This window comes from Tachypleus tridentatus, chromosome 8 (genome assembly GCF_004210375.1).
Source record: "Tachypleus tridentatus isolate NWPU-2018 chromosome 8, ASM421037v1, whole genome shotgun sequence".
In the NCBI taxonomy this organism is placed as follows: domain Eukaryota; kingdom Metazoa; phylum Arthropoda; class Merostomata; order Xiphosura; family Limulidae; genus Tachypleus; species Tachypleus tridentatus.
This window is the reverse complement of record NC_134832.1, coordinates 95803966-95829498: the sequence shown is the minus strand read 5'-3', so window position 1 is coordinate 95829498 and position 25533 is coordinate 95803966. Positions and strand designations below refer to the sequence as shown.

Genomic DNA, 25533 nt, shown 5'->3' with positions numbered 1-25533 from the left:
CATAAACAACTTTTCATTGTAATGATTGATTTAAGGATAATTAAAGTCTTACTTGTGAATAAACATTGTAAACTCATAAGTTACTGTTCTTTTTAAAGCATGTTTATCAATGAATGGTTGTGTTATATAAAGAGTCTTTTTTGGTAGATTACTCTTTTTCTCTTTAAAGGAGGAAGTTTTATTATTGATAATTGATTATCCTGGTTATCACTTTTATTGGAAAATCACTTTTGTTTAAATGGCATATGATGTTATTTACCTCCATTCTGAATAGTTCTGTATTACTGGTAAGTTTACGACTCTGTGTGTATCAAAATTCAAATACGGTTGTCTTCAAATTTATTTGGTATAAAGCTTTTATTGTTGGAATATAAACCTGAAAAAGAAAGGTTCATTATAGACTCCAGTTTCAAACTTCCCACCTTGATGACTAGGATGGTCAAAAAGAGTAATAATGGTTTTTCTTCTTCTACAGTGGATTTAATATTGGTATGATGTTCGCTCAAGAAATGAAGAAACATGTTTTTTGTTCTCAAATACAGAAAATATAGCATACACATATTTTCATACAAAGGTTAAATTCTCTAGGATATTTTCCTAACCAAATCCCTTCATGATAACATAAAAATACATTGAGCCAATTGGAAGCCACACTGACTACATCTGTTTATTCATATTCCTTTCCATTAAACAAAAATTGTAGTTATTTTGTTGCTATTTTACACAGAAATATTTCTTAAGCTATGCATTAAAATTACCTTCGTTACTTTTAGTCAAGTTTTCACACAGGTCAGTGTTTCATCCAATGAAATAATACTAAACAGCGATTATACATCAAAACTAGTTATCACTATTGTATGATCGCAAATAACTTTTTGATAATAAAAATGATAAAATGTTAATACTAATAAAATGAAAACTGTATTCCAAGATATACTCGTTACATATAAATTCATTTAACGTTTAAACGGCAGCCATCATCAACTGATGCTGCTATCTACAACTTTCCCGCTGTTTAATGGTTAACCCTTTCGCTACGAGTAAGGCGAAATGCGTATGTTACGATTTTTTTCTTTATGGAGTTATATTTAAAACGTAATCAAATTATTAACAAATGTATTTAACTTCTTCAAGCTGTAATGTTCTATTTCTACAGTGTTGGTATGATATTTGTAAACATTTTAAAAAGAGAGCTGTGTAACACGATAAACAAATTTTCTTTTTTTTTCTCATGAAAAACACATTCATTTATAACAACATGGTATTTTGGATTAATCAATACCGATTATACAATCTTAAAGTAATCCAAATACATTCACTGACTGGACTGTATCTCCTCATATGCCATGCCAGTGATGCTGACCTCAAGCTAAGTTCCTCTGCTATTGCTGCTACTCATGTTATTCTGCTACATGTATTGTTTGTTATGCTGTGTTATCCTTTGAACACTAGGATAAGTCACGCAACCAGCTTGGCAAGTATCAGTCATTGACCCTCAACAGAAACAAAGCCAGCAGTGTCAGGACATACCACAGAACTGCTTTTGCTGATATTGATTTTGTATACATTGTTATAAAAGGAAAATTTGAAACTAGGCAACATCAAAATATTTTTACATCTACAAGTCCTCATCAAAAAATGATTGGCATGGTACGTTCCCAGGTGGTTATTGTAACAAATATAGGAGCTTGTCTGTCACCCTTTAGCAAACGCTTAAGCTGACTTATCTTCAAAAAGATATTCTCGTTGAAAGAAAATCCGCCATTTTTTCCCTTCCCCTTAAACTTCTTTTTTAAATCATTGAATCGACAAGTTACATGCTGTAGGCTGAATCAGTTCCCATGATAATGTAACGTGAAATAAGGTTAATTTGCAACTCAACGATGAAATCTGGATCACAGTGCACACATTTTTCAGTCGCATGATCTCCACACAAGTTTCTTTACAACATAAATTCATACAAGACTAAAGATACACCTTCTTCACTTAAGACAGGTAGTGCATTTAACCATCTTATTGTGGCAAGTAAATCTCGTTCCACTTTCCTCGGCCATTTGTATTGACATAACTAAAAAAAGAAAAAAACATTGCGGCGGAAAAAATGTTTTTATTAGGCTGAGAAACCAGGCTTTTAGTATGCAACTACCTTGCTTTATGTAAGATTTTGTATCGGCTATTAGTTTTACTTCCTCGTAGCTTGGAAACTTGTGCAAATATGGTATAGTTACCATCTGAAAACTGTCAACCTACAGTGGGAACGCTAAAAGAATGTACCACACCACCACTTTATGTTACTGCATTCAAACCTCCACTTCCACCTTCATTTTCTGCGAAATTCTACAATAAGTCAGACATGAATATAACAAAAGAAAACATGCTACTTTTTAAATATGAAATGTAATATAATTTCATTTTTAAACTTAAACTGTACCTTACCTGTTATTGTCGAATCATCTTTGCTAAATTATGGACGGCTAGCGCAGATATCCATCGTGTAACTTTGCGCTTAATTAAAAAAATACACTACTACTGTAGTGGTAATAGGCCTTACAATAACACGAGAATTGTGGGTTATAATTGTTTTCAAACGAGACCAAAAACTCGAACAATAATTCACTTTTCTTCCTCAGGAGAATGAAGAGTTATGTTTGGGGCTTGAGGGACAATCTGGGGCACTAAGAAATAGCAGTTTCTCTTAATAAAATTCACTTTTCCACGATGCATTAGTCATTTCCAAAACAATGTCTTCTGATTTCATTCTCTGCCTGAAATGACCTGATATTTTACTTATATTTTTTGGTTGAGATACTTTTAAATCATGTTTGGCTGTAATATGCTGTTTTGTTGATCAAGCCAATGACAGAACCTTCTTGCCTCAGGTACTTGATTCCTTTCTCAAAATGTTTTATATATATGTATTCCTATGCGTCATGAGCATTTAGTCATACATTCTGCATACGTTTTGCTACTCCTTGATAAGGACACAGCACTTCTTTGGCATGCAGGATGTCCATTATGCGTTTCTGGTACTATTCTATTCATTTTTACCAAACTTCAAGGCACCTTGAGAGTGGAATATGGCGATTAGCATTGAATTTAGTTCTATGTTACTTCCCAAAGGGGTATTTATATATGTGTGTGTGTCCACTTTTCATAACTTCAGTTTTTTATTAATTCAAATAAAAGTCGTCATGAACATTTAGAACATCTCGGGGACTGATTATTAATAAGAACTTTCAAGTGAAAATAAAAAAGACTGCAACTAATAATAAGTCAACTGTAACAAACCTGTTTTGACCAGCATCGACATTTAAATAAAGGAGTTGATGTTCTATTCTGACCCTTATACCATCTTGGGGGACTCCTTGCTGCTTCCTGTACTATTCTATTAAGTTTTTCAAACTTCAAAAACATCTTTGGTGTATGACAAGCATCTAGAAAATGAAAGAAACTCTTTATTTCTCTTATGTTCACAATTACTTTGAATGACATGCCAGGTCATCTTCAGAATAAAACATTAATTTATTTGTATAAAAGTGAATTTTCAATTTTTTTGTACTCACTGAATAAAACGACGACAAACAACTTCAAAGAAAGTCTAGACGATTATGATAACTTTTTAGAAGGAAATTCAATCCAAACGCCTTTCCATTAACATATATAAAACCTGACACCTGTAAATAGTGTGGCCACTGAAGGAAATCAAAAATGGTGGACACTCTCCTGCTTAATCCACACCCACACACACAAAATCACGTTAAGACCAAGCCAATATGTAATTTAAAATTAAATTGAGATTGCATTTGTGTACTATTAATTACTTTTTGATCAAATTAAATTGATAACAACAACTGTAAAGAATATCAATAATTAAGATCAATGGCAAATCCAGAGTTAATGTTTGGGGGTGCCAAAGTTTTGGAGAGATGGCGCCAACGCGAGCATCTACGACATGGAGTCCAGTTGTGAAGTCCCTGGAAGCTCTGAGCTTTTAGGTCATTTGAAACTTTCAGGTGAAATAATAATTCGAATTTAAATGATTCGAACATTATTTCGTATATTTTCAATGCTAAACTTTCAACAACAGATTTCGAAAATATACTTTACTTTACAAGAAATAACACCAATAACCCTACTGTTTCCTGGCTAAAATCATCATGATATATATATATATATTTTTGCTTTCGTTTGGAGGGCCATGCTCTTCTTCTGGATCCGCCAGTGAATAAAATCAATATGTACACATCATTGTGAGAATGACCAGTGTTGATACTTTCGCCCATTTTTGGCGTCATTCAAAAGTTCGTTTTCTCCACAAGGACTCAGAGCACACTTCTTTGCATTTTACCAAGCAACTGATGCAGATCTGGAGATTCGCTTTCACTATGACCAAAATAGCCTTGTTCATTTGTTTCTTGTTATTTTCCTTAGGCAGAAGCAGCTCCTTACTGAAATTATTTTTTGTATATACTATATATTAATCATTTGCATTATATTTCTTAATAGTAGGAATATTTGCACGATAATTAAAAAAAAACACTTTTGTCTTTAAATTTGTACTTTCAAGTACAGTTTGTATGCTTTTATAGTCATCACTGAGTCTCACCCCGACTGACCCTCTGGACCTCCTTGGGGGGGTGTCCCACAGTTTGCGCACCAAGATATTACAAAGCAGAGTTTGGAGTCAACCCTTTATAATTTTAAGAGTGGGTGTTCTAACATCGTAAATTAACTCCATGAAACTGGTTTATTGCCCTTTGATACTTGATTTAATTATCTACTTAATTCTCTTCACACCGAATGACTTATAAGGCCTCTGATTTCTGTAATCAATTCTTATTGCTGAAAGAGTAAATGGTTCCTTGGAGCCTTGACATAACCCTTGTCATCTCGTTTTTCTTGGTTTTGGTCAAATCTTCATAGCGACCTTGACGGTTAGAGGGTTAACAAATCCAACTATGCTTCACCCTGACAAGCAATTCCTTACTCTGCTCTTGCTTACCTCCAATGGACAAGGATGCCAGAAGGCTCACTTACTTAAAAATAATTGGCCATTTTGATAACTTTTGTTTCGTTGTTGATTGTTAAGCACAAACTTACAAAATGAACTATTTCTTATCTGTGCACGCAAGCCTAATTTTTATTTTTAGCGTTATGCAAGCTCTAGACTTCCCGTTGAGATACTTGATGGTACTTGAATGTATGAGAAATTTATATAATATTAATATATATGAATAATTGTTGTTGTGAAAAAAACGTAAAAAATCTAAATAAACCGTATACATTTATTATCATATTAATATGTTTTAAATATCTTATACATTCAAGTGGGCCTGGCATAGCCAAGCGCGTAAGGCGTGCGACTCGTAACCCGAAGGTCGCGGGTTCGCGCCCGCGTCGCGCCAAACATGCTCTCCCTCCCAGCCGTGGGAGCGTTATAATGTGACGGTCAATCCACTATTCGTTGGTAAAAGAGTAGCCCAAGAGTTGGCGGTGGGTGGTGACGACTAGCTACCTTCCCTCTAGTCTTACACTGCTAAATTAGGGACAGCTAGCACAGATAGCCCTCGAGTAGCTTCGTGCGAAATTCCGAAAACGAACAAACATTCAAGTGATTTTAATGGCCCCCAGTAATAGGTAAGTACCCATAATTTAATGCTTAAGCGACAATATTGATGCTTAAGTGTTAATTTAATCCCTTTTAATTTTTATATTTATTATTCAGTGCATTGTTGTTAATACAATTGGCATTTTTTCTTTCTCGTTACCAACCATGATCTCATTTTTTACAAGTACGCTTTTCTAAATTATTTATAATTTTAAATGACAACTGTGCAATATATATGTATATGTTATTCTAGCTACTTTTTTCTTCTTTTTTTTCCGTTTCTTGTTTATTTTTTTGCACATGCCTAGAAGGTAGCACTGTTGTGTGTTGAAAACATGGAAGTTGAACACATTTTCTAACAGTAATACTCTTAACTTATTACTTTAACTGTGTTTAGCATTTAACTTTTCTTTTTTGTACATGACGTCTTTTTTGTATTTACTGTTAGTAGTGTTTATTTTATTATGTTTGAAAAATTAAACGTGGTTTGATGATTTTTCTGATACTGTATAATGTTAATTACAATGTAAATAAATATTTGTATGATTTGGCATAAAAGATAAAGAGGAGACGCTGTACTAGCAAGATAAATTCAAAGTTTGTTTTCACATTATGGGTATCAAGTTTCGATGAAAATAAAGTTTTATAAATTTCAGACGTGGTCACTCCCAGTAATTCATTTTTAATAATATAAATTGTTACTGCAGTTTAACTTATTGATCTCTTTCTGTATATTAAGCCTCAAATAAAATATTTAAACAACGCTACAATTGTAATTTAGAAGCTAAGAAATGTTAATGTACACTCAAAAGTAATAGAGTTTGCTTGTTAGGTGCTAAATCATTTAAACTTGTGGGTTCAATACAAGCTTGGATTTTATTATTCTGATGTTAGGAGAGTTGCTGTTCTTGTACTACTGGTACTAGTGTTAATGAAAGAAATAGAGTTAAGAGCTGTGAAAAATTATGATATAATCGGAATTGCTAAAATGTGGTAAGATTTCAGTAACGTAGAATTTTTAAGATTTCAGGATTGTAAGTTGCTTAACAGTAACAGTGATACCGAGTAATAAGAGACAAACTTTAAAAAGTAGTGAGTTAGGTAATTTTTTAATGAGGGATAAACTGCTGCCAGTTTTGGTTGAAGATAGAGTACTAGAAGTTAGCAGGTTAAATATAAATGGGTTACAATATTTATTGGCTACCTAATTGGGTGGAAGAGGTTAATGATAATTTATATAATCAGATGAGGGTTGCTACTCATAACAATATTGATGCAATAATAATTGGAGACTTTAAGTTTAGGCACAATTATTGTAATTGTGTGGTTTTAAATAGTGAGGGAGAGAGGGATCTTTGAGTGGTTCAGGAAATGCTGTTTCCTGTTTAATGCTGATCACTAATAAGGATGTGGTTACAAAAGTTGAAATAAGGGAAAATGTGGGGAAGAATAATAATTGTGTAATTAGATTTGTTGTTTTGCTACCAGTTGAGATGAATCTCTTTTCATTTGAAAGCCAATTTTCATGCCATACAAATGGATTTATCATTAATGAATTGGAACAATGAGTTAAAGGGTGTGATAGGTATGAGAAATTTTTAAAACTAAATTGTTTTATTTCAAGATAGGAAAGTTCTTGCAAAAAATGATAGCAGCAAAGATCAAACTATTTGGCTTACTATAGACATAAAGTAGCAAATGAGAGATAAATGCTTTAAGAGGTTGAAGCTGACAGATGTGTTGGAAGATTTGTAGAATTACAGACAAGGGACTTGGTTAAATAACACTTTGTTACAAAATTTTTACTTTTGTTCCTGGGCAGAAAGTGTTATTTTCCAATTGCTTCTGCCTAAAGTAAATGGAAAAGACCTATTTTTCTCTTCATACTTTGCCTTTGTAACCTGGGAGTGTATAATGAAAACATGATGGGAGACTATATTTAGGGGCAGATCCGTGAAAATAATTTACATTACATTGCAAATCTCGAAAAACTACTCACTTGTAAACATTTTTGTTCATTTTTGTATAACTTTAGAATAAATACATGTAAATCTTGATTCATATGTTGTTTTATTCAGACTTTATGTAAATGAAAATGTGCAAATTTGCCCATTTTTACATAGAAAATATGTTAATTTCTAAATTTCATTATTCAGGTGACAAAAGGAAAGTTTGAAGAGAATAATGGCCATTTTCTGTCATTTGGAATTGTTAATTCCATTGTCATAGGTTGTTGGATGGGGTAAAGGAAAAAGTTTTTATTAATGAAGGAATGCTTCCTGATGGTATTAAATTGGCATTTAGCTTTATTGAGGATTTTGAAGTATGAAAGAAATGACATTGATTAGTTAGTAAGTACATAACACATTTGTGTTATCATAATTTGGGTAAAATTAAAATATAGTTGCATGACTAAAAAAAGAGGATCATGGCATAGTGATAAGTAGTTCAAGCACCAAAATAATTTAATTTTAGGATCTACTTATGGACATTGGTTACAACTTGTAATATAAGTCAACATTTTTTATGCAAATTATTAGTTAGGTCTAATGTGAAATAGTACGTACAATTTTGAGTCTTCTATTTTAAGAATGGATAATGACTTATTGAAAAGAGTTCAGAGTAGGGTGGTAAGGAGGAAAATCCAGGGATAGAACAGTTATCTTACAGGAATAGGTGAAGAAAAATTCTTTTTTTCATGAAAAATGAAAGGCAAAAGTTGATCTTCATGAGATTCACAAGAGTATCATCTGGAGGCTATAATGGAATTAAGACTTCTAATTTCTTTGTGCTGTATTAAGAAGACAAGATAACACTTAATACAGTTTTATTTTTAAAACAATGACTCTTAAAATCTTGGCCTCCACTGACAGCAATGTATTTCACAAGGTTGTCACATTTTAGATAAATAAAATTTAACTTGAGATTATTATGCCTTTTTGAAATATTAAATTTGTGTCTCTTTATTCTTGTAATGTAGGAATGTAGCACAAAGGAATCATTGGTGTTTACTATGATCCAGGACAATGTTTTACCTCCATGATCACTGATTCTTGCTTTAAAACAACGTACTTTTGATGTTGCATTCCTATTCATAAGTGAAGTTTTGCAAAAATTTGGCATTACTTTGATAAACATAAGATGCATATTTTGTGAAAAATTATAAGAGTTGAATGTGATAATCAGATGAAGTTGACCATCAAAATTTCTCTAATTTTTACAAATATTCAATAAGATTTTTGGAAAAAATGTTTCGTGTGGAAATTGCTCAAAGTTTTTCTTTACACAAATTGAACCATAATATATTATTTTTAATTTGTGTTCGAACAAAACTGTTTTTTATGTCTTGTATTTTCCAGTCATTTTTTAAAAATCTATAGTCTTGTATTCAACTGAAAAATGTGTTTGACAATTATTTTATTGAAATAAAACTATTTCATTCTTATGAGTCACCAATTTTATACAACAAAGGACCATTTAATTTGCAACATTGTGAAGTTTCTCATCTGAAAACTCAAGGTATAATTATAAAATTATAGTGCCAATTATTTTGCAACAATGTGAAGTTTCTCATCTTGAAAACTACAAGGCATAATTATAAAATTATAGTACCAATTATTTTGCAACAATGTGAAGTTTCTCATCTTGAAAACTACAAGGTATAATTATAAAATTATAGTACCAATTATTTTGCAACAATGTGAAGTTTCTCATCTTGAAAACTACAAGGTATAATTATAAAATTATAGTACCAATTATTTTGCAACAATGTGAAGTTTCTCATCTGAAAACTACAAGGTATAATTATAAAATTATAGTACCAATTATTTTGCAACAATGTGAAGTTTCTTATCTTGAAAATTACAAGGTATAATTATAAAATTACCTACCTGATTAGATTCTCACTTGGAAACAAACATGAAATTAAAAATGCAAACTTTTAAGATTTTTTTCAAAAAAGTAATAAAAAATAAATAAAAAGTAGAGTGAAAAAATATTTGTCCTTTTCTCACAAAACCTGGTAAGACATTGTCTATGTTCCATTCCCTTTATTTCCTTAATTTTAGGACTGTTTTCATTTAGAACTTTGATTTGCATTATCTTCAGTGTATTTCTTTGTAATCAGATTTGACCTTTTGAGACATACATCCCAATGTCATATACCACCAGTTATAGAATCAAAAAGAATTTCCTAATCTGTCAGTCCTTCCACTCTTAAATGTAGCATCATAATAGTTCTAGTTATTGCAATGGCCATTGGTACCCAAATATTCCCTTATTTCAAGTCTTGCAACTATATCTTCATTAATGGTTTACAGTAAATCTGAAATGGTTGGTTCTATGACTACTTAGTAAAGGAAAGCTTCTTAAATGACTTCAAGAACTCTTTTTTTTTTAATTTTCTATTCTTATTCTATTATAAAGTTTAGATTCACATGTCTCTCAGTTTAAAAGAATTCTAGAGATGTTGATTGAAGTAAATATTTAATGTGGGACATATTTGCTTTAGCTTTTCTTAAAATCTTTTCAGTAAGTAACGTTTCCACGTGTATCTACTATAATTTCCAATGAAACCTACAGAAGAGAGAGTTGGGGTCTTTGCTGGAATGGTACGAGTTATATCATGCCACCACTTTGATTCCCAAGATGTTTTTATGTCAGTGCATGAACCTCTTGCACTTTGTGCTGCCCAGGAAAAACTGTTAGTAGCCACTGTACAACATAGTGTAGAAGTTCGAGACCTAAATTTAAGAGGACGATTGTTACATGTCTTTCCAACTGTTGACCAAGTAAAACAGTTAATTTACTGTGATGCAGGTAAGTTGTTTTTAAGCTTATTCTGTATGTTTTTGCACAATACAAATAAGATATACAGTAATGTCTATTTGTAACACCAGTTAACACGTTCTTGGATTTAATGTTGTAGTGCCTTCACTTCCAGATATTTAATATTATCTGCTGCTTAAATCATTGCTACATGACTTCAGAGGCTGAAGCCATTACTCACTGTCACAAAATAATGGAAAAAAATCCTGAGTTTAAACCACAGAAATGTGAATATCAAGTTCATATGTGAACCAGATATTGGGAGTTAAGAAGGGAATTTAGAAATGTGACTCATGCATGTTTACTCAGGAAAATATTAGCCATCTGGTCATAAGTGATGTCATTAAAGAGGAAAGGTTTTAGATTTGTGGAAGAGGGCAAGAAGTTTCTAGAATTACCATCAAATTGCTTTGACAAGTTGCCTCAGTGAGATTTAGAGATGACAATCAATGCCCACCTCGTTTGGTAACTTGAATCAAACAACCTCCTCTCACCTACTCTACTGTTTCTCCTTGAAACAATAATCAGAGAAGCCTTTTTAAAACAACATCTTGTTACTGTTTTTTTATTTAGAAAAAGCTTATGATACAACATGGCGATATGGCCTCTTACGAGACCTCCACTCGAATGGATTGCATGGAAACTTACCACATTTCATCAAGCAGTTCTTAATGAAGTGGTTTCATGATAGACCACTTAATCCACCTTGAAACATCAGTTAGAGAAGCCTTTTTGAAGTAACAACATCTTGTTTCTATTTTTTTATTATTATTATTTAGAGAAAGTTTATGGTACAACTGGGGAGATATGGCATCTTGCGAGGCTTTCACTCATACAGATTGCATGGCAATTTGCCACTCTTTATTAAGCATTTTTAATGACCTTCTGATTCCAAGTTTGTGTGGGCTCAACACTTTCTCATTTTTTCCCACAGGAACTAGGAGTCCGTCAGGACTGTATTCTGAGTGTCACACTTTTCATTATTCAGATTAATGCCATCAGTGAACAGCTACCCCTTACAGTTGCAAATGGTCTTTTTGTTGATGACTTTCACATCTCATGTCAGTCATCAAACATGAGGTTTATTGAATGGCAGCTACAAACTGCAATCAATCAGATACTGAAGTGAACCACAGCAAATGGTTTTAAACTTTCACTCTTTAAAACCGTTTGTATACATTTCTGTTGCAAACAGGGAATCCACCCAGATCCAGAACTCCATCTTGATGATGTTGTATTTCCTGTCATCCTTGAGGCAAAGTTCTCCCATGCAAATTCTGAATGTGGAATCTCATGAATCCCCTCTGTATGTTCGCCATTTGCAACTGTCTCTAATGTATGCTTCCAAACTTTGATCCTTACCACAGCATTTTATCTGGGGTTATGTTTTCCAACCACAGTGGACCACACTTTTTACTAACAGAAAATCTGCCATTGATCCATTTAGTCTCCATATCCAGGCACAATTAGAAGAATTGGATTTATCCTTGAATAACATTGCAGTTTCTTCAAATCAGCCTATTCCACCATGGCAAATTACTGTCCCCAATTGTAACTTAGTTTTGAGTCATATGAGGAAAGCAGATACACCTGATTGGAAATATTGCTCTTTCTTTGCTGAACATCTTTCATATGATCCATCCATTCCTATATATACAGATGGTTCTAACTCAGGTGACTTAGTGGGCTCAGTCATGGTTTGTGACAGTTCAATTGTGGCACACAGACTCCCCCCTACTGTTTCTGTTTTCACTGCCAAATTGTATGCCATCTCTCTTGCCCTAAATCATATTGAAATAATGCAATATACAAATTGTACAATATATATATGGACTCACTCAGCTATTTATTGGCCCTGGAATCATACCATGATAGTCTCCACCCTCTTCTCATCAATATCAAAAACAAACTGGCTCATCTTTCTCTCTCATCTGTCTACGTCCAATTCTTTTGGATACCAGGTCATGTTGGTATTTGTGGGAATGAGCTGGCCGACAGAGCAGCAACATCTGTCTGTTCTGGATGTATCATCCTAGTTCCCATTCCATACATGGACTATGGTCCAGTTATCAAATCCAGACTGTACACCAGATGGCAGGCAACCTGGAATGTGCAACACAATAACAAGCTTTTTCAAATCAAACCTTCTCTAGATCTTTGGTCCTCCTGCTTCAGCAATGATCTTAGAGAGGAGATTGTTTTGGCAAGGCTACGCATTGGTCACAGTTTTTTAACCCACCACTTCCTTTTATCTGATATTGCTGCACCAATGTGTGGTCTATGTGGCACTCAGATCACAATCATCCACATTTTATTATCATGCTGTCATTACAATCCAGAACGATGACACCATTTTAAAGATATTTGTAAGGCAGGTTTGCCCTTGACTTTGGCCTATGTTATAGCTGATACTGCCCCTTTATGCATGTTTTTACATTTTTAAGAGCTATTAAGTGTTTTACACTTAATTTAAGTTTTTTTTATCGGACTGTATAGTGTTTTAGCATGATTTCTTTTAGACATTTCAATTTTTCTTTTGACTTGAACTCAGGACTGGAAAAGCCAACTTCAGGTGACTGACAGCAAGGGTGTACTTCTTGCTTCAGTCTTCCTGGCAGATCCTAATTTTACATATTACCTTAATTGCCATATGCCTATACTGTACTACATCTTGTGTGGCACAGATAGCCTTCTAGCTTTGTGCCAGTAAACATTGAATACCTACCTACCTTTCTCAACTCCCAACATCTAATTCACATATGAACTTGATATTCACATTTCTGGGATGTACACATGGAACTTTATTCTTTTTATTTTGTGATAGAGTGTAATATTTCAGTCTCTGTTTCAAATATTCTCTTTCACTGTTGAATTTATAAGTCAATTTGAATTTTTATTATTTGGATTTATGTAATGGAAAAATTATTAAAGTAGAAATTAATATTTAATAAAGCTAAGATATTTTATACTTATTTACCAGATTTAGCCAACTTATACTGAAGCATTTATAATTTTATAATTGAATTATATCAGTAATCCACACAATGTTATGAATTCCCATGAACACTGTTTCAGTTATGAAAATAAACTGAATGTTAAATTTTAATTTGGCAGAGGACTGTAATTGAATGATTATTACATAATAGGCTGGTACAATATATTATTACACCTGTTGGGGTTATAGCACGCACAAAAATCATTCAAAACAGTCTTCAAGATAATAGCTCTTTTTATAATAGGTGAACAAGCAATACCATGTAAAATAATTTATAGTGAAGTTCAAATGCACATAAGGGAACAACACCAGATTTGCATGGCTACCAGTTTTAATATTTCACATGTTCTCTCCACTCTAACAAACACTGGACTGAAAAGGGCATAAACATCAAAGGTATTGTTCCATTGGTGTGGGTTTAAATTTCATTGTAATAGCTGTTTGTTGTGCAGAAAGTTATTTATTTGATATACGCTTGCAGGTAAGAACAATTTTAACATTCCAGTTTTTTTACTGTTACATTATTGAATTTAAGGTGAAAAGAAGCAGACTTTCATTTGAAATACGAAAAACCTTTTTTCAGTTACTCTCATGCTATCAACAAATGTGGCAAGTCCTGAATACCTTTTACACAATGCAAAATATGCAGAAACTTGTCTATACTTTTCCATTTTCCCACCTTCCATGTGACTTATTATGTTTATGTCAAGAGGATGTGTACAATTTTTGCTATTCCACTCTAATCCAGATATTTTTATTGACAGCTGTGCATTTAACTTTTACTAGAATGAAGCTGGAAGTCAGTGTTAATTCTTATTCAAATACCTCCAACAATTTCAAAAGTAATATATCTTCATTGATGGTGCATGTTTTGCTGATGTTTCTGGTGTGTCACATTTGTGTAGATGTTCTTATAATTATGAACAAAATTTACCTTTTACTCAGCTTTATTCACTTCACTGTCAACATAACAGGATTTGTTTGCTGGGTTTAATTCTGAAGAAGAAACTTCTGACCTCATTTTTTTCATATCTGGTGTTATGCAATGTGATTCAGTGCTTGAATCTTTATTTCTTCCACTTTTTCATGATATTTGGAAAAGTGCAGATTCTTTTATAAACAAAAAAATTTGAAAGACTTCATATTTCGCTCTTCATATTACATTTCAAGCTCTTGTCCTTTAGATAAGTTACTGATGAAGGAGTTCACATGTGGTCTCTTACTCTGAACATTCATCAGTTTTTGGTTCTGCCCACTATAATTTGCCATGTTTTGAGATTTTCTTTTGTTTTATAACACTGTTAACTTTTATATATATATACAAGATTGAAGGTTAATGAATAATATCAAACTAAAGGTATAATAATCTTCTTGTTTCTTAATTTCAACTTGCTTCATTAATTTTTAAATAATTTCTTTTAGGAAACTATGTGGCAACTCTGGAGAAGAAGTCAAATCGTTGGTCAAAAACTTTGACTTATGTTCGTATTTACTTAAATTGGTGGATTGACATGAAAGGCCAGCCTCTGAGGGTAAGAATAGCAGGATGTGTTACACCAAGTACACATTCAGGTAGTGGACAGTTGGAAATGATTGAATTACCACTTAATGAACATGCAACATGTATTGCTTGCTGCAAACGAACTGGAACTTTAGCTGTTGGTCTTTATAAACTTGTGAGAATCTATAGTTTTAGACCAAAAGTTCATGATGTTTCTAAGTTAAAATTTAGTGATTTTGAGCTCTTAATGGAGTTGGAAATAAATTTTGCTCCAAGAGAAGTGGCAATTTGTGAAGACATTATTGCTGCTATGAGTCTAAGTCAGGTGCAAGTGTTAAAAGTCTTGCTAGATAAAGATGAGCAGTCTTACCAAGTTGAGCATATAGCACAAGAAGTTCCAGATTTTAATGCAGACCTGTATGAAACAGACCTAACAGACGAACCTGATATCACTGTTGATGAAAATTTTGTTGAATGGCACTTTGATTCTTGTGACAGCAGCTCATTATCAAGCCGAGAATATGAGAATAAACTAAAAAGAGTAATACATCTTAATTCTTTCCCTATAACTATAAAATTCCAAAGCATTGAAGTGGCAAATTCTTCTGAAGAGAGCTATTTAAAAATTGAAGAAATTAAAGGGCCAAGCAAGAATACTCTTGGTTGTCCAGTAAAAGTTAATCTGAATTCGAAACTTGAACATTGGAACTTCTCAAATATTACAAAATCAGAGGTTATTACTCTTTTGTATCGTCACTTTGCACATGTTGAAGAACATGGTGGGCTTTCAGCTCTGCACTTGCTGCCATTTTATGGTGCAGGTAGGTTTTTCGTAAGTTTGTGCATTTTATACAACATTAAATAACTACATACATCGTTGAATACATTTTTGTGGAAGAGTTCTGAAGTTTTCCAATAAAGGTCAGTGTACCTTACATTTACATGTTTAATGTTCCTGATATGGCATAAAAGCTATTCTCATTCAGTGCTGCCCAATATTTGCAATTGTTTTTTATATGCCAGAAACCTGGAGCTGCCATGTGCCTTAAGCCAAGTGTTTCAACTGCCCCTCACATGTACATTATCATGTGACAACCCTCCACTAGTAAGAGTGCAACATACTCTCCTGATGCATGTGACTCCCTCTATTCAGTTCTACTGAGCTGTATCTTCTTGTTTGGCAGTACTTATGTGTTAATTCATTTTTTTAGTGCTTGTCAGTAGTGTTTCTTGTTCAACTTCCTGACTTTTTTATGTTATTCCAAAGTGAATATGTTTTCTGTATTTTTCTTGTTTTTTCAAAGGTTAACAACTTTTTGGATAATGTATTTTCTCAGTTTTTCATTGTTACACAATGAATTTTGAAGTTTAAGTTGCTACTTTAGAGGTAATATTTTTTACTACCACACTCACATAGGCTACTGGTGGAGGTGAATTGTTAGCTATGGTTATCAACCACTGTGAGATTGATTGTTATATGAATCAAACTTCTCCTGATCTTGTTCCATTTTCTTTATTCCTTTTGAACATGCTTTTTTTTTTCTCCTCTTAGCCTGTGGATATCGCTAGTAAGATGTATTTGCCATCCACATTTCATGTACTTTATATCATTTCACACATATTCTCCTTTATCTGGATTGATCTTTATTTCCCCAGACTTTGGTAGCTTGGGAGGGTAGGTCCTACTTCTCAGTGTTTTCACTGCCATACACTTCCCACTATTATTCATGGTTGGATAGGCTGCTATGGCCTTTTTGTGGTATTCATTCTTATATTGCCCACGTGGCTTCCTTCCTTAGTGTTTATTCCTGCTTATTTATTCCTTGGCAGACATCTGCTGTTTATGACCTTTCTCTTTCTAACATGACCAGTTGGGTTTAGCTTTTAATTCTGTTGGCTTATTCTTCTTTATATTTTTCTTGATATAATTTATTCTAGTTGTCTTCTTATCTGATCAGACACTTTTTACCTTTTCCCTGGCATCTCATCTCTGTTGCTCCTTAGAGAAATTCCTTAACTGGTAATGTGGAATACCCCACATACATTCATATCTCACAATCTGTATTGGATTGCTGTGTTTTCAACTTCAAGTTATCATCTTCAGGATGTAGCCATTCTTTACACTATGTTGAGACTGTGACTGGGTAAATTATTGTGTGTGTGTATATATAAAATGTTATTTTTCAGGGACCCCCTTTTTTTTTTAACTGTATAGTTCCTGCTCTGTGGCAAGTGGTGCCTGATCATGTATGCTTAAGTTGTCAAATATGCACTCTTAAGCCATGTTGAATGCATTTTTCTAATTTCCATAGCCATAAAATGCTCACTGCTGAGGTGAGGTGTTCCATAAGATTGCTTGTAGATTTTTCTTTGTGATATATTGGCTTTATTAATATACCCATTCTGGACAGTGCTCTCCCATGGACTTCCTTGGTAAATCAAATAAAGATAGTTGCCAAGCTTTGGCATGCCTTCAAATGAATAATCCAGATATGGTATGCTTTTGAAATTATAGTTTCTATGGCCACCCATTGCACTGTCTCCAGTATTGGCATTCCTCTGGACTTTGTACCCTAATTTCTCCACCCCCATTCTTCCAGTGGAGTTTGGGAGCTCTTACAACTATCAAGTTCCAAGTCACTGGGGTGGTGGATCATGAAAGCAACCATCATTCAGTTGAAAGTGGGGGAATGGTGTTGTTGGACAGATGAGAAAATGCCCTCTTATCTGATGCTCCATCTCTGTACAGGTTTATCTGAGGATATGTTGTATATTCAGAGTGAGCTGTTAAGATACAATTTGCTCGTTTGATTGTGATCCTGTCCTCACTTGGATGTTGGTCCCCAGTAGCTAGGTTTTGTATTCAAAGCTGAACCAAATAACGTAAGTTCTCACGTATGTCTTATAGATTTCTCCCTCACTCAGTTATAAATTCCTGTTCCCTCCACTCTTGTTGTGGGTCACAGGGTTGAACACATAAGAGTAATGTAGTTCTTCCTCTTATGCTATTCCTTGATGTCATATACCAAGGACGTTATTGCACTGGGGACAGTTCTTGTTGGATGGTTTTGAGCAAGTTCATTTTCATTACCAAGACATCTTTCTTATGCTGATTGTCCAAGTTTCCCAAGTTGTCTAACATTTTATCACTTTGTGATAATGTGTCACATTCAGAGAGTGATGGGTATGAGATCTCCTTCATTCTACTGAATTTGAGGTGAAGATGGTATGATCCTCTTTCCTACCTCCACCTGGATGTTGGTTTCTGTTGGCTTTTAAATTGTAGTTGATGTACCAATGATATAACTTTTATCTTACCACTGCATGGATATCAGTTTCCAAAGTTGATTTTTGGATGCAATTGACTTGATGTACGTAGTTTTTTGCAGCCCAGCTACTCTACACCTAGGGAAACATCCTTTTAGTTTCCAGTACTGTATGAGGTTGAGATTTGTTATATAGTGGTTAGAATATTTATCTAACTGTTCTTTTCTTCCATGTGGATGTTTGTCTTTTTGTTGTTTTTTCAGCCCATACCTGCACTGCAACACTTGATTCCACACTGGGTGAAGAGTATACGTGGTACAGATGTGGTGCTTGGTTCTGGGTATAATCCTCTGTTGTGAGAATCTACTCTTATGGGTGTTCTTTAGAGAGTTTTGAAGAATGCTTCATTTTTTTCTCACAGTGGTCCTTCTACAGATTCAATGTTGGATTCTGACTATTTATGGAGTTGAGGTAATGTACTGTATTGGAAGTTATAATTTTTCTACATTAAATGTATCTGTCCAAAAGGTACTTACCTCCACTGACACTTCCCATCCTCCCTCCACCCTGTTGTAAATTGGTGCTTCCATTTTCTGTGAAAACTCAAAGTGATGGTTCAGTGGAATTGGACAGAGGGAGTCACATGTGTCAGAGTTGTGTGTTGCATACTTATTGGTTGAAGGTTGCCACATGATAATTTCTATGCAAGATGCAGTTGAAGCAATTAATTATAAGGTATGTGGAAACATGAGGCTTTTGGTATGCAAAAAAAAAAGCACATAGAGTGTAGCACTGAATGAGAGTAGTTATTTATGTGTGAGAAGATAAGTACCTATCAGAAATATATTTTCAATACAGGTAAATTATAACTTTCAAACTGTATAATGAATTTTACGTACTATCCATACAAACCTCTGTTCTCATGTTACAGTATGTCACACAGTGGGTCCTTGAATAAACAGTGAAGGCCTAATGGCCATTGATTTTTAGGTTGTCTTGGTTCCACATATTCATATTGTCTTTTGTATAAGTAGCATAGCATATGTTTCCTCTTTACATCAGTATTTTAACTTGTTACATTAAAAGCCTTGTAATAGTGCAGGAGGGATCTATGTTCCAGTATCATAAAAGCATTTTGAACTAATTATATTTGGAGTATAACTTAAGAACTATAACTTAATGTTTTTCACAGCTTTAGGTTTATCTCCTTGCTCCCCTTGATGTGGATTCCTGTACGTGGTGAGGGGACCAGCCAGAGAAGGTTCTGTTTTTACCGTTTACCTCCTCTGGGATCTAAACATCCACCTGCATATTTGCTGTGCATGGTAACCCATGAAGGGGAGGAGAGAATCCTGGTGGTTGAGGGGTCCAATTCCAACACACCACTTTGGCCTTGAATTCCTGTAAACTAGCCAGCTAGTCCATTTGGGCCAGGATCAATTGAGTACCAGCATAGAACGTCTACAATGGGTGTTGTGGACATTGTGTCTGACACTGGTGTTTGGGTATAGTGCTCACGAAAACCTGGCATCACTGGAGTACCCTTAAGGCACTGTAGTGCATCCCCTTGTCAGGCTTTATGGTGGGTGGGGTCAGTTGGCACCAAAACATTTTCTATTTATTATGGATACTCCTAAAACAAAAAACAACAACAACTTGAAACCATCAAGAAAAACCCGACTACTGGAAAACAACCACACATTAATGAATCTGTACACCGAACTCATCACTTGAATCTGTCCTGCTATTTCTAATTTTGCATTCCTTGAGTGACAAACCTCTAGGGCAGATGTCCCCGTTTTTATTCAGAAGGACTTAGAAGGGCTTGCTGGCTCCCCTTAATCAGTAAAAAAGCAATGTTGGGGAGACATCTTTGTGGAAACATCATCACAGCATTCCAAACTCCTCCTGACATCAAAGGCCTTGGAGGACATACCCATTGAAACTCATTCCACTTTGTATTCTTCCAGAGGAGTCATAGTTGAAAGAGATTTAAGGACTGCCCCTGAATCGAAAATTCTTGCAGGTCTCACCAGCCAAGGTGTCACAGTAGTGTGCTGAATCTTCACTCGAAAAGATGGAATTCTGGAACCAACAAAATGTTCTAATACTAACATTTACTGTACCACATCCTCTACCACAATAAAAGCAGGTTATCTGAATTGTAATATGTGACCTTATATTCCAAATCCTGTACAATGTTTCCATTGTCAACAATTTGGTCATTCAAAATAATCTTGCCATGGTTCCTTGACCTGTGCCCATTGTGGTGGTAAAGACCATAATGCCACCAAATGCCAACTCGAACTACATTGTAAAAACTGTAATGGTACGCATCCTTACAAGAAAAAAAATACACCATCTCAAGACAGTTAACAATCTCTCTTACACAGAGGCTTGAAAATTATTATTACATATTCCAACCAGAACTTATGCTGCTTTAACCTGTTATACCATTACAGTAGGAGTCCAAATAGACGTTATCCTATCCTCTACACAATCTTCACCAGCAAATCTTAATGAAACACTTCCCAAAATCAACACAGTTCATGAATCAGTGTCTCCTTTCATCTCTGTTCTGACCACACCTTCCAGTCATTGCCAAACTTCACCTTCTTCAAGTCAACATGTTTCCATGGGGTCTCCCTCTCTTGATACCCCAAAAATTAAACAACTCATCCACGCCCTCAGTCATTGGTATGTGTATCGATAAATTCAGACCCGACCATTCGAGCTAGAGCAGGATCCATAGAGGGCGATAGACCAACATCCAATAAAGAAAAAAAATGTGGTCATAAGCAGAAGGACTCTTTACCGTCTTCTCCTTTGAAATAATTACACACGGCCACACTAATTCAATGGAACTGTCGAGGTTTCCATTTACAGTTACTATCTGGCACTGTTCGTTAGACCTTCACTCCTATGGATTGCATGGAAACTTACCCATTTTCACCCAGCAATTCTTAATGAAGTACCAATTGCAAGTTCATGTGGGCTCAACACTTTCTCATTTTTTCCCACAGGAACTTGGAGTCTCTCAGGACTGTATTCTGAGTGTCACACTTTTCATGATAAAAGATTAATGCCATCAGTTGTAAACGGTCATTTTGTTTATGACTTTCACATCTCATGTCAGTCATCAAACATGAGATTTATTGAATGGCAGCTACAAACTGCAATAAATCAGATACTGAAGTGGACTACAGCAAATAGATTTAAACATTTACTCTCTTAAACCATTTGTATACATTTCTGCTGCAAACAGGGAATCCACTCAGATCCAGAACTCCATCTTGATGATGTTTTACTTCCTGTTGTCCCTGAGGCAAAGTTCTTAGGTCATATATTTGATTGTAAATTAAATTTTATATCGCACATCAAGCAACTTTGTATCAAATGTCTAAAAGCATTGAACATTTTTGTGTCCTCTCTTCTACTTCTTGGAAAGCAGATTGATACTCCATGCTCAAAATTTATTGTGCTCTCGTCCGATCCAAACATGTCTATGGTTTATGGTTCTACCAGAATCTCAGCACTAAAAATGCTGGATCCTGTCCATCACCAGGGGCTTTGGCTTTGCATTGGAGCTTTTCATACTCTTCTCCCATGCAAATTCTGAATGTGGAATCTTATGAACCCCCTCTGTATATTCACCATTTGCAATTGTCTCTAGTGTATGCTTCCAAACTTTGATCCATACCACAGCATTCTATCTGGAGTTGTGTTTTCCAACCACAATGGACCATACTTTTTACTAAGAGAAAATCTGCCATTGTTCCTTTTAGCCTCCGTATCCAGGCACAACTAGAAGAATTGGATTTATCCTTAAATAACATTGCAGTTTCTTCAAATCAGCCTATCCCACCATGGCAAATTACTGTCCCCAATTGTAACTTATTTTTGAGTCATCTGAGGAAAGCAGATAGACATGATTGGAAATATCGCTCTTTCTCTGCTGAACATCTTTCATATGATCCATCCATTCTTATATATACAGATGGTTCCAAATCAGGTGACTCAGGGGCTCAGCCATGGTTTGTGACAGTTCGATTATGGCACACAGACTCCCCTTTACAGTTTCCGTTTTCAATGCTGGATTGTATGCAATCTCTCTTGCCTTAAAACATATTGAAATAATGCAATATACAAATTGTACAATATATACAGGCTCACTCAGCTGTCTATTGGCTCTGGAATCATTCCATGATAGTCACCATCCTCTTCTCATCATTATCGAAAACAAACTGCCCCATCTTTCTCTTTCATCTGTCTCTGTCAAATTCTTTTGGATACCAGGTCACATTGGTATTTGTGGGAATGAACTGGCTGACAGAGCAGCAATGTCTGTCTGTTCTGGATCTATCATCCCAGTGCCCATTCCATACATGGACTATGGTCCAGTTATCAAATCCACACTGTACAGTAGATTTAATGTTAATGCTCCTCTTTGTTTGGTTCTTTGAATCAAACAACCTTCTCTCACCAACTAAGTGTGGATTCTGAAGACAATGGTCCATGATAGACCACTTAATTCACCTTGAAACATCAGTTAGAGAAGCCTTTTAGAAGTAACAACATCTTGTTTCTATTTTTTTATTATTATTATTTAGAAAAAGTTTATGGTACAACTGGGGAGATATGGCATCTTGCGAGACTTTCACTCATACAGATTGCATGGCAATTTGCTACTCTTTATTAAGCATTTTTAATGAACTTCTGATTCCAGGTCCATGTGGGCTCAACACTTTCTCATTTTTTCCCACAGGAACTTGGAGTTTTTCAGGGCTGTGTTCTGAGTGCCACACTTTTCATTGTAAAGATCAATGCCATCAGTGAACAGCTACCCCCTACAGTTGCAAACGGTGTTTTTGTTGATGACTTTCCCATATCATGTCAGTCATCAAACATGAGGTTTATTGAATGGCAGCTACAAACTGCAATCAATCAGGTACTGAAGTGGACCACAGCAAATTGTTTTAAACTTTCACTCTCTAAAACCATTTGTATACATTTTTGCTGCAAACAGGGAATCCACCCAGATCCAGAATTCTGTCTTGATGATGATTTACTTCCTGTTGTCTCTGAGGCAAAGTTCTTAGATCTTATATTTGATTGTAAATTAAATTTTATATTGCATATCAAGCAACTTTGTATCAAATGTCTAAAAGCTTTGAACATTCTCCATGTTCTCTCTTCTACTTCTTGCACAGCAGATCAATACTCCATGCTCAAAATTTATCGTGCCCTCATCTGATCCAAACTTGACTATAAGTCTGTGGTTTATGGTTCTTCCAGAACCTCAGCATTGAAAATGTTGGATCCTGTCCATCACCAGAATCTTGAGCTTTGCATTGGAGCTTTTCATACTTCTCCCATGCAAATTCTAAATGTGGAATCTCATGAACCCCCTCTGTATATTCACCATTTGCAACTGTCTCTAGTGTATGCTTCCAAACTTTGATCCTTACCACAGCATTCTACCTGGAGTTGTGTTTTCCAACCACAATGGACCACACTTTTTACTAACAGAAAGTCTGTCATTGTTCCTTTTAGCCTTTGTATTTGGGCACAATCAGAAAAATTGGATATATCTTTAAATAGCATAGCAATATCAAGAGCTTGGCCTCTTCCACCATCCCCAACTTGATTGGAAATATCACTCTTTATTTGCTGAACATCTTTCAAACAATCCATCCATTTCCATATATATGGATGGTTCAAAATCAGGTGACTCTGTAGGTTCTGCCATGGTTTGTTACAGTTTGGTTGTAGCACACAGAATTCTCTCTACAGTTTCTGTGTTCACTGCCAAATTGTATGCCATTTCTCTTGTCCTGAATCATACAGAAACTATGCAATATACGAATTGTATGATCTTTATTGGTTCACCCAACTTGCTATTGACCCTGACATCATTCCATGTTAGTTACCACCCTATTCTTATCAATATCCAAAACAAATTGGCCAATCTCTTTCTGTCATCTATCTCTGTCCAGTGTTTTTGGATACCAGGTTATGTTGGTATTTGTGGGAATGAGATAGCTGGCAGAGCAGCAAAGTCCATCTGCTCTGGCTCTATCACCACTGTACCTTTTCCATACATGGACTGTGGCCCAGTTATCAAAACCCAACTAAACACCAGTTGTCAGTCAACCTGGAGTGAGCAACAAAATAATAAGCTTTTTCAAGTCAAGTCTTCCTTAGCTCTTTGCCCACTTGTTTCTGTAAAGATCGAAGGGAGGAAGTTGTTTTGGCTAGGCTATGCACTGGTCACAGTTTTTTAACTCACCACTTTTATCTGGTACTGATGCATCAATGTGGTACTCAGGTCACAATCGTTCATATTTTATTATCATGCCACCATTACAACCATGAACAACGACACCATTTTAAACATATTTTTAAGGTCGGTTTTTAAGAGCCATTGGTCTTTTTAAATTAATTTAAGGTTTTTATTGGACTATACACTGTTTTAGCATGTTTTCTTTTATACATTTTAATTTTATTTTGGCCTGAACCCAAGACTGGAAAGGCCAACTTCATGTGATTGACAGAAAGTTTGAACTTAATGCCTCAGTCTTCCTAGCAGGTCTTAATTTTAGATATTTTTACCTTAATTACCATATACCATTATAGTGTACTACATCTTGTTTGATACAGATAGTCTAGTTGCTTTGTGCCAATAAACATGAAATATTTACCTTCTTGCATCATTGTGTAGTCTTTATCTGGTCATCAGTTGTCACCTGTTGCCATTCTCCATACATAATCTCAATTCTGAAAGGGTAATTTGTATTTCATCCCTTTCCCATGGCCCTTTCTCCTTTCCTGACCCTTGCTCAGATCTGATTGGCATTTGTCCAAGTATGCGTAAGTGTAAGCTCATGCTGTATAGCTGAACAAGTCTGTAATACTAACATGAGACATGGAATGTTCACCAGATTGCTGGAGGTTGCCTTGCAGTAAGTACCTTGCTTCTTAAATAAAACCCACAGCAAACTGAACCAACTCATGGAATGTCATTAGTAAAGCAGTGTCAGGATTGCTGTCCATCCCACTGGTCCTACTTCAGTAAACTGGGACTAGTCTGTAAACATGAAACAAATTAGTGAATAATAGTAATTTCAAATTATGTAATAAAACAAATAATACACACAGTTGTTTGGAAAAGTTGTATTAACTATAGGAGCTGTTTTGAATTACTAATATTATAGCCACAAATTTATATTTGGGTAATATTGATTCACACAATTTCTTTTGTGGCTTTATGCTTTAGGTGTGATATGTGTAACTGAAAGAAAATTAATTTCACATAAAAATGTTTATTTCTGTCTT

At 34.8% G+C, this 25533-nt stretch overlaps 1 protein-coding gene across 7 annotated transcripts in view; it reads left to right on the top strand.

The window, feature by feature from the left end:
• Positions 1–5358: 5358 nt before the first annotated feature.
• LOC143222993 (BLOC-2 complex member HPS3) overlaps positions 5359–25533 on the top strand; it is a 99263-nt gene continuing 79088 nt past the window's right edge. For 5 of the 7 annotated variants that reach the window (XR_013012605.1, XR_013012603.1, XR_013012604.1 and 2 more), the window contains exons 1-3: positions 5852–5969; positions 10140–10426; positions 14853–15752. Coding sequence is in view for 4 of the 7 variants with exons in the window: in XM_076450326.1 (XP_076306441.1) it covers positions 10177–10426; positions 14853–15752 (1150 nt within the window). In the remaining 3 variants the exon portion in view is untranslated. Of the gene's footprint in view, positions 5638–5851; positions 5970–6375; positions 6602–10139; positions 10427–14852; positions 15753–25533 lie in introns of those variants that run through there. The other 2 variants (XM_076450324.1, XM_076450325.1) reach the window with 2 other exon arrangements.